The sequence below is a fragment of the Pimephales promelas genome, chromosome 14, assembly GCF_988280905.1.
Source record: "Pimephales promelas chromosome 14, fPimPro1.hap1.1, whole genome shotgun sequence".
Classification (NCBI taxonomy): Eukaryota; Metazoa; Chordata; class Actinopteri; order Cypriniformes; family Leuciscidae; genus Pimephales; species Pimephales promelas.
In genome coordinates this window covers 19,201,924-19,212,710 of record NC_142782.1, presented here as the reverse complement: position 1 = coordinate 19,212,710, position 10,787 = coordinate 19,201,924, and the positions used below count along the sequence as shown (strand labels likewise).

The following is a 10,787-nucleotide window of genomic DNA, read 5'->3' as shown; positions in this document are numbered from 1 at the left end:
AAAACGACAGAGTTACCCCTGTCGTTTTTTTTTGTGCGAAAAAATAAGTTTCTCCAATCTTCTTAAAACTATGGATTCTGATAGAGGGCCATGGGACTTAGACCTGAGTGCAAAAATGGAGGCGCTAGACCCTTCCAGAGCTGAGATATTGAGATATTTATAATGGCATAAATGCTACGTGGTATCTCAATAGGCCTATCTCAGCTCTGGAAGGGTCTAGAGCCTCCATTTTGCACTCAGGTCTAAGGCCCATGCCCCTCTATCAGAATCCAGAGTTTCAAGAAGATCAGAGAAACTCAAAATTTCGACCCCCCCAAAAAAAAAAAAAAACGACAGTGTTATCCCCTGTCGTTTTTTTTTTTTTGTGCGAAAAAATAAGTTTCTCCAATCATCTTGAAACTCTGGATTCTGATAGAGGGCCATGGGACTTAGACCTGAGTGCAAAAATGGAGGCTCTAGACCCTTCCAGAGCTGAGATATATTATAATGGCATAAATGCTACGTGGTATCTCAATATCTCAGCTCTGGAAGGGTCTAGAGCCTCCATTTTTGCACTCAGGTCTAAGTCCCATGCCCCTCTATCAGAATCCAGAGTTTCAAGAAGATCAGAGAAACTCAAAATTTCGACCCCCCCCCCCCCCAAAAAAAAAAAAAAAAAAACCACAGTGTTACCCCTGTCGTTTTTGTTTTTTGTTTTTTGTGCGAAAAAATACGTTTCTCCAATCTTCTTGAAACTGTAGATTCTGATAGAGGGCCATGATGGGACTTAGACCTGAGTGCAAAAATGGAGGCTCTAGAGTCTAGACCATTCCAGAGCTGAGATATTGAGATATTTATAATGGCATAAATGCTACGTGGCATCTCAATATCTCAGCTCTGGAAGGGTCTAGAGCCTTCATTTTTGCACTCAGGTCTAAGGCCCATGCCCCTCTATCAGAATTCAGAGTTTCAAGAAGATTGGAGAAACTCAAAATTTCGACCCCCCCCCAAAAAAAATCGACAGTGTTACCCCTCTCGTTTTTTTTTTTTGTGCGAAAAAATAAGTTTCTCCAATCATCTTGAAACTCTGGATTCTGATAGAGGGCCATGGGACTTTGACCTAAATGCAAAAATGGAGGCTCTATGGCGACCAAACGTCACTGGTGAGACAAACGTGCAACGGACGGACGGTCAGATTGCGTTTTGGCAGGGGAAAAACTGATCATAAAATGTAATGAAAATGTAACCGAAGTTGTAGAAATGTAGTGGAGTAGAAAGTATAATAATTGCTGCAAAATGTAACGAAGTAAAAGTAAAAAGTATGCGCTTATTCTACTTAAGTAAAGTAAAGATATGTGAAAAATGTACTTAAGTAAAGTAACAAAGTAGGCTATTTGTACTTCGTGACATTCCACCGGATAGTGGGTTTGAGTCCTGTGTGGGTCAATCTTAAAATTATTTATAAAGTTGTCCTTTCAATACCTTTATTATCCATGTAAGAGCTGCACTAATCTTTCTTACTCTTGGATTAGAAATAATGTGTTGTTTTTTTTTTTTTTTTATTACTTCATTCTGTTTTCATTCTCATCAGCCCTTCTGTTCATTTTGATTTCATCTTATCTGTACTTCTGAACCTATTCAATTCCTGTTTTTTTGTTTTGTTTTGTTTTTTCCGGCTCTGAGCTGCTATGGGCTCACAGTTCTTGTTACTGCTGATGTGATGCTGTGCTGCTGTACTTGTAGCTTGAAGTACAGTACTTGTTCTGCTTTCGGTCCCTTTAGCTTAGCATGCTAATCTGGTTAACTGCTTTTGTGTAGCCTATTCTTACACTGACGAGTTTCCTCTGCAGTTTGTAATTGTACATTCTCTGGGTGGCGCAGTTATATTTCATAATTATATAAATAGTTTTATTTGTAATTTTGTTTGCGTATTTATTTATAATGGATCATTCATTCATTCATTGAAAACAAATAGGCCTACACTACAAGCAGAAAAAGTTATGCCCAAAGTGTCATGAAAATTAATATATTATATCAATCAATCAAACAAATGTATAATCTTTTAATTCTAAATAAATAAATAAAACAAAACTATTTTTATCAGTTACATTTACGTTTACATTTCATTACATCACGTCAGCGAAACGTACGATCTCATTGGTCCACGGAAGAACAAGAGAATTTTGCTTTGAAACACGTGGAGGTGCGGCCAAGATGGCGGCAGTGTAGGTGGTAGTGTATCTTTGCGCTTCAGGGAAATAAAGGTGAAGTGGTGATATAACCCATTAATTGGACTGGTGATAATGTGAAAAAACTAAGTGAAAAAAGTTATATGATTCTGTTTTAAGCTCTTTATCTACTCTATGCATGGGAAAAAAAGGAAAGAAGAAAGTGAAACAAGTTCGCTCCGACACCATGTCGCTCAGCGCATCTGACGCAGTCGTTCAGCTTGAGGACTCGGCATCAGCTTCGAGCAGTGCTGGTAATCCTCAGAAAGATACTGAATCTCAATGGTTTGACACGTGTCCAAACTTTGAAAATGAGGTTGTTGTCGCATCCCTCGCGGATACCCCTCAGAGGCCAGCGGCAAAAAAAAACTAAACGCGCGGAATCTAACGTTAGTGGAAATGGAAATGAGGATGTCTTGGCGGCTATTCGTGAGCTTGCTTCAAAACTCGATAAAAATTTCCAGAAGATTTCGGCGATTGAAACTACCACCGAGGCAACTTCTATACAAGTCAAAAGTCTAACAGCGACGGTGCAACAGCTTATCTTGGATGTTGGAGTGCATAAAGAGGCTCTCGGTCAAATGGAATCTGAGGTTCGCGCACTGAGAAAGGAAAACAAATCGCTGAAAGCAAGTGTACAGGAGTGCAGACGTTACAGTTGGCGATGGTTTCTGAAGCTGCACGGCGTTGCAGAAAAAGACAACGAGGATGTTCGAAATGTGATCCTCAACGTCTTAGGGAAGATTGCTCCTGGAGTAGATGGACTCCAGGACAGTGTCGATGTCGTTCATCGTCTGGGTCCGAAGCGGGCGGATGGAAAGAACAGATCGATCATAATTCTCTTCTCACAGCGTCGCATCCGTGACATCATCTGGAGTGCTGCTAAAGGTTGCAAGTTTCTAATTGACAATAAACTGCGTCTCTCGGAGCCTCTGTCTCCCGAAGATAGAGCTGTGCGGGATAAGTTGTGGCCTCTCGTGAAGAAAGCAAGGGAGGAGGGGAAGAAGGCAACCTTTCGCAATTCATTTGCCTTGATTGATGGGAAACAATTCTTCTACTCTGATGTCATGTAAGCTAACATGCTGCTTGCTCTTGTAATTTTTCTCATGCAAAACTTTGAAACTTGAGTAACAAAATAAACTGTAAGAAAAAAAAAAGAAAGGAAAAACTTTTAAGTTGCGTTCCAATAGAAAAAAGGTAACTGTTTATTCTTCTTTAATTGTTTTTACCTTTCTATTCATCTCCTTAGTTATCACCTCGACTACGATGTTCTTTATGTGTTATTATCCACCTCTCCCTTCTTATTTAGGTAGCTAAATCTAGGAAAATCATTTTTCTGTTATTTTTTCTTAATTTTGTTTGGGTGTTCCTGTTATGGAGTTTACGTTTAACTCCTTGTCGATTGTATCTTTGAATGTCAGAGGTTTGCGGGACAATCTGAAAAGAAAAGCAATTTTTTTGTTTTGTAAAAAAAGTGCAGCTGATATTATTTTTCTTCAAGAAATTCATTCAGAGGAAACGGATGTTAAATTTTGGAGGACTCAATGGGGAAATTCAATTTTCTTTAGCCATGGCAGCAGTCACTCAGCTGGGAGTGCTATTATGTTACATAAGTTTAAAGGGTCTGTATTAGAAACTTTATGTTCGGATGAAGGCAGATGGGTTAGTGTTGTAGTAAAACAAGGTAATGCCACCTTTATAGCTTGTTGTGTATATGGATACAATTCTCATGGATCCAATAGAGTAATGTTTTCTCAGCTAGTGGATAACCTCAAAAAGTTACACAAAAAATATAATAACGCTTATTTTATTTTGGGGGGTGACTTTAACGAATGTATGGACGATCACCTGGATAGATACCCCCCTAGACTTGATGGCAGGATGAGTAATGATCTAATTATTTCTCTGTGCTCCGATCTCTCCCTTACTGATGCATGGCGATTCTTTAATCCTTCTACCAAAGATTTTACCTGGTCCAATAAAAGTTTGTCTTTTAGATCTAGGATTGATTTTTTTCTAATTTCATCCTCTATTCTTAACTATGTAAAAGATGCTTCTCACATCACTGCCCCCTTATCTGATCACAAATTAATTGCTATAAAATTAAGTGACATCAAAGATAGCCCAAGAATGAGGGGCTACTGGAAACTTAATAATGCCTTGTTAAAAGACAAAAAATTCAATGATTCTATTATCAATCTTACCAAAGAACTATTTACGGGGGTAATCAGAGATTATAAAACAAATTGGGAATTTTTTAAATACAAAGCTAGATATATTGCAGTTAAAAGAAGTAAAGAAATTAAAGATATTAAACATAAATCTGATTCTGAGCTAGTTAATAGACTTAATGTGTTACTAGCTAAAGATAAGTTTACAGAAGAAGAGGATCTGGAAATAAAAAAATTAAGTCTGGAATTCGACAGAGCTTACTTAGAGTTGGCTAAAGGTGCATATATAAGGTCTCGGGCGAAATGGGTTGAAGAGGGGGAAAAGAATACTAGCTATTTTTTTGCCCTAGAAAAAAGAAACAGTCAGAGGAAAGCTCTTTTAGCACTTAATATTGATGGAGTTACCTCCAATGACCCCAGAGAAATATCTAAATTTGTTACCAAATTTTATAGCAATCTTTATACCTCTAAATTTAACTATGACCTCTGTGAAAAATTTATTGATATAATTAAACCTTGTATTACAATTATTGATCGTGAGTTTAGTCAAATTTGTGACTCTGATTTGTCAATAAATGAAATTGAGCAAGCTCTGCATTCAATGAAAAAAGGCAAATCCCCTGGTATTGACGGGCTCTCAGTAGAGTTCTATCTCCACTTTTGGGAGTTTATTAAAATCCCTTTATTTCATATGTATAAGGAATGCATCAGTCGGGGAGAAATGACCTCCACTATGAAACAGGGAGTTATATCCCTTATTCCCAAGTCAAACAAGGACCCTTTATTAATCGACAATTGGCGGCCTATCACTTTGTTAACATTAGATTATAAATTATTAGCCTCTGTTTACGCTAAAAGATTAAGAACTGGTCTAGATCACATTATTTCTGAATCTCAATCGGGATTCATGAAAGGCCGTCACATATCTAATAATATAAGGTTAGTATTAGATTTGTTGGATTATTTTAATCTAATTCAATCAGACGGTCTCATACTTTTTCTTGATTTTTACAAAGCGTTTGACTCCTTAGAACACAATTTTATTTTCCGTACTTTAGAGTTATTTGGATTCGGCAAATCTTTTATTGATATTGTAACCATGTTTTATAGAAATATTAACAGTTCAGTGATTGTTAACTTTGATACATCTAAAAGGTTTGACATCCATCGTGGAGTCAGACAGGGATGTCCTATCTCCCCATTTTTATTTCTTTTGGCCACAGAATTACTTTGTCTAAGGATTAACCAAAATGAAACGCTGTTAGGAATATCTATTTTTGATAGGGAGCTTAAAATAGCACAGCTAGCCGACGATACCACACTATTCTTGAAGGATAAAAAACAATTATCTAATGCTTTGGAAATGATAGATCAGTTTTCATCTGCCTCTGGTCTAAAACTCAATATTTCGAAATGTGAAATTATCTCAATTCATGATATAGATGAGTCATCTTTGGAAGGTATCCCAGTTAAAAACAGTGTTAAATATCTAGGTATTCATATCACTAAAAATCCAATTACTAGACATCATTTAAACTTTTCTGATAAAATTATAAAAACTAAAAACATTTTTAACATTTGGCTTCAAAGAGATCTTTCATTATACGGTAGAGTTCTTTTATCTAAGGTCGAAGGGCTCTCTCGCTTTGTGTACCCTGCTCTCTCTTTGTTTATCAATGATAAAGCTATAAAAGGAATTAACAAAATATTTTTGGATTTCATCTGGAAAAATAAACCTCACAAATTAAAAAGAGAAGTACTCTCCAATTCCAGAGGTGAAGGTGGCCTTGACTTTTTGGACTTTGCCGATACTATAAACACCTTTAAAGTAAACTGGCTGAAAAGATGCCTTGCGAACCCAGTATCGTTATGGTTTTTCATTCCTAATAATATCTTTAACAAACTTGGTGGCCTATCTTTCCTATTAAAGTGTAACTTTTTGCCTGGTAAGTTACCCATTTCCTTATCTAACTTTCATCAACAATGCCTTCTCTCATGGAAATTGTGTTTTGTCCATAGCTTTTCGCCCCACAAAGTTCTCCTTTGGAACAATATGTATATAACCGTTAGAAATAAGTCTCTTTTCTTTCATAGATGGTTTAATAATAACTTTAACTGCATTCTATCAGTCTTTGATGATTTTGGTAATATTCTATCTTATGAGCAATTTTTGAATCTTCATAACTTCCCTGTTCCACCAAAGGAATATAATACCTTGATAAAAGCTATACCAGCAGGCTTAATCCAATTAGTTAAAAATCACCTTAGCTTCAATAAAGGTAACATTGTGTATCCGTCTTTACGCTTGGGTGGTATTGCATTTTTAGATCGAAAATGTAACAACAGACATATTCGTAAAATTTTTCAAATGAAAAGAAAGATTACCCCTAGGGGTAAATTCTACTGGGGTTCCCTTGTAACAAACGTAAATTGGAAGAAGGCCTGGCTTTTGCCTAGTAAATTTTGTGTGTCCAACAAAGTTAAAGAAATTCATTATAAGATCCTTCATAAGATCTACCCTGTTAACTCTTCTATTGCTAAATATTCTGATATTGATAATACTTGCTCCTTCTGTGGTTTTGTTGAGGAAACAACTGCCCATTTATTTTGTGAATGTAATGTAACCAATAGATTTTGGAATAAATTAAGTTCTTTTGTTTTTAGCCCTACAAATACGACCCACACCTTCACTCTCAAAGAGGTTATTTTTTATTATGAAAATCCAAAGTTGCTTTATCTTGAGTATGTCGTTAACTTCTTTATCTTGTATGCAAAATTCTTCATCCATAAGCAAAAATGGCTTAAATCTCCTTTGAGCTTTCCTCTCTTTCTTGCTGATTTTGACTCTTTTATTTCGTCCCTTAGACTTATAAAGAACAAGAAAAGTGAAAAATTCTTGATGTATTTTGATGATTTATTCAAAGACATGACTTGGCCTTAAAATTATGCTTTTCTTTTTTTTTTTATGTATTACATAATTTGATGTATGCATACCCAGGATGCTTATTTTCTGTTAGGTACTATTGTCTGTTTGTTTGTACACCTTGACTTACTTCCCTGTGTTGGTATTTTTGTATAAGTTCTGTAATAAAAAAAATAAAAAAAAATTAAAAAAAAAAAAAAAAAAAAAAAAAAAAAACACGTGGAGGTGCTGAAGCGACTTATAAGCCTGGATGTCTCACTCCGCCCCTCATATCCTAACACAAACATTAGGAACCATTTAGATTAGTTGACGCTAACACTAAACACGGACATGTATCTATTGATGCATAGCCTATCCACACTTAAGCGATCGATTGTTTGTTAGTGTATTGAAATGTGATATGTAGCTGATATATAGCTGACTATACGGATACACAGTGAAAGTGTGCGGAAGAGTTAGATACGCCGGAGAAACATTATGGCAAACAGCGTCACTCAAGAGTACATGCAGATCCCTACCGTGACGCGAGCATATACAACTGCATGCGTCCTGACAACTGCAGCTGTGGTAAGTAGCCTATTGCTAACCCGTGTGTATTTACATTTCTGAACAATTATAGTATCACATGCCGATGATGACAGTAAGTCAACATGTCTTCAAAATTTTCCCCACATAAAGATTCATTGTCAGTGTAAATGCTTAAAGAACCAACATCCGTGTGGAAAAAATACCCTACACTTCACTGCACTTTTTGAATTCTTAAATGTATATATAGCCTCTAAACAAAGAGGTCATAAAATATAATATATATATTATATTGGCTACCATATTTAGAAATTAATGTGTGTATTGTGTGTTTTTTTAACGGATTGCTTGTCATACTGTCAACTACCCAAAGGTTCATTTTCATGGCCACTTTATTGCCAGCAAATACATTTACGTTGTGGCAACGTCGGTGGCACATTGCTCGCATGTGCCAACATTCTGTTTGTTGGGTTATCATCACTTGCTTGATATTATTTTGTGTATTACAGCAACTAGAGTTCATCACACCGTTTCAGCTCTATTTTAACCCAGACCTGATATTAAATAAATACCAGGTTAGTTCCTTAATGTCATTGAAACATTGCTGCATCCATGACAACTTTAACATCAGTATGTTGTTTTGATATTCATGTTTCTTGCTTTATGTAGGTATGGCGACTGATCACAAACTTCTTATTTTTTGGACCTCTTGGATTCAGTTTCTTGTTCAACATGATTTTTCTGTATCCTCTTTGATCAATATGAATATTTCTGTTGGTTGTCTGTGAAATGTTCAGGAAGTGCACACAAACACGCATTCAGAGTTTCACAGTGTGTTTGCTTTGCATAACAGCCGTTTGGCTCCAGTGCAGCTGTAGGTCATCTGTGTTTTTATCCTTGACTAAGCAGATATCGGTACTGCCGAATGCTGGAGGAAGGCTCCTTCCGTGGGCGAACGGCAGACTTTGTCTACATGTTTCTGTTCGGTGGTGTTCTTATGACCGTATCCTTCAAATTTCATCACATGAAGAACAGTCAAGCATGCATCTCTTCACCAAAACATGCATAATGTTGGTTAAATAAATTGAAACGTATATGTAGTACACTGCCATTCAAAAGTTTGGGGTTGGTGAGATTTAAAAAAAAAAAAAGTTTTTGAAAGAGGTTTTTGTGACACTAATTTTTGGTGGAAACCGTGCTACATTTTTTTTATTCCAGGATTCTTTGATGAAAAGAAAGTTGAAAAAGAACATATTTATTTGAAATCGAAACCTTATGTTATAATTGTATTTACTTTGAATGTAAGGTGTCCTTCCTGAATAAAAGTACTAATTTCTTTAAAAAAGAAAAGTAATCTAACCCACCCCAAACATTAGAACTGATGTGTATTTCTTTCCTCTGTGAAACATAAGTAGATGAATCACTCAGTTTCAGTTTCAAAATTGTCTTTTTATCTCAGAATTTAAACTTTTTATCTCATGATTGTGACTTATGTCATAAATATGACCAATTATTTTCTTGTTTGGAGAGAATAGACTTCCACAGGTTGAAGACATGTCAATATAAAGGTTTTTTTTTACATTTAATCTTTTCTGGTTAGTCATTTGTAGTATTGAATGAAGTTTAGTCTTCCATTCTTCTAATTTCTTTAACATCTGTATCTATAGATCTTTGGTCTGTTTGCCAACCTGTTCTTTTTAGGACAGGCTTTCACAATCATGCTGGTTTATGTCTGGAGTAGAAGGAACCCTTACATCCGCATGAACTTCTTTGGCCTTCTCAACTTCCAGGCCCCATTCCTTCCCTGGGTGCTCATGGGATTCTCATTGTTATTGGGCAACTCCATTGTCATTGATCTTTTGGGTATGTTAACTTTATTCCTGAAATACTCATGATGACTTTTTGTGCTGCGATTTTGCATGAACAAAGTTCACTTGAAATACTAGCTGAAGTTGAAGTGTATATACATTTCAGAAGTTGTTAATGTTTACACTGTATATTGTATACTCTGCTGTTCAAAAGTTTAGTGTCACATGATCCTTCAGAAATCATTCTAATATGCTAATTTGGTGCTCAAGAAACATTTCTTATTATTATCAATGTTGAAAACAGTTGTGCTGCTTCCTTTTTTTTTTTGAAAAGCATGATATATTTGTCAGGATTCTTTGATGAATAGAAAGTTCAAATAAACAGCATTTTATTTGAATTAAATTTAAAGTATATATGCTGAATACAAGTATTAACTTAAATATGAAATAAATCTGACTGGTCTCAAACTTTGTATAGTAAACTTTAGTGTGTGTGTGTGTATTTGTGTAGGCATTGGTGTAGGACACATCTACTACTTCCTGGAGGATGTATTTCCTAACCAGCCAGGAGGCAGAAAGCTTCTTGCCACTCCTGGAATTTTGTGAGTATGACTATAACTTACTATGAAGTGTATTACTTTAATCATTTGTTTGGCTTTAGGAAAGAAACAAACAAAATCAGAACTATTCAGTCATGTTTTGCAGTCGATTTTTGTTTGACGCACCTCAAGAAGATCCGAGTTACGCCCCCCTTCCAGAAGATCAGGATGGGATCTCCTGGAATGGACAAGGTGTAGAAGAGACTGGCCAAGATCAAAATGAGGATCCACAATGACAAGAAAACTGAACGATTCAAGACCACTAAGACAGCAATAAAGGTTGTCATGCTTTTTAAGTCCTGCTTGTTTTAGTTTGGGAAGTTTACGCCTGCATGTCAAGTTCTGTAAGTCAGAACATTTCGAAGACTCATTGAAGGGACAATGCTTTAGCATACGGTACACTGTGGATCCAGGAAAGACGGACATTATGGTCATCGTAGTGCCTTTGTGTACAAAAAAAATGGATCCAAATTTTGCGTTCAGTGCCATGCACATCACAAAACAGGTTTTCCTTTGTTATTTTGTTCTGGAAGAACAATGCCTTTCTGTTTTAC

At 36.0% G+C, this 10,787-nt stretch overlaps 1 protein-coding gene across 1 annotated transcript; it reads left to right on the top strand.

The window, feature by feature from the left end:
• The first annotated feature begins 7,536 nt into the window (after positions 1–7,536).
• On the top strand, positions 7,537–10,786 carry derl3 (derlin 3). The gene is made up of 7 exons (XM_039680327.2): positions 7,537–7,868; positions 8,336–8,401; positions 8,496–8,569; positions 8,736–8,829; positions 9,494–9,689; positions 10,146–10,236; positions 10,340–10,786. Exons 1-7 carry the CDS (start codon positions 7,779–7,781, stop codon positions 10,467–10,469), a joined length of 741 nt encoding a protein of 246 aa, XP_039536261.1. The 5' UTR covers positions 7,537–7,778; the 3' UTR covers positions 10,470–10,786.
• Position 10,787: the final 1 nt, after the last annotated feature.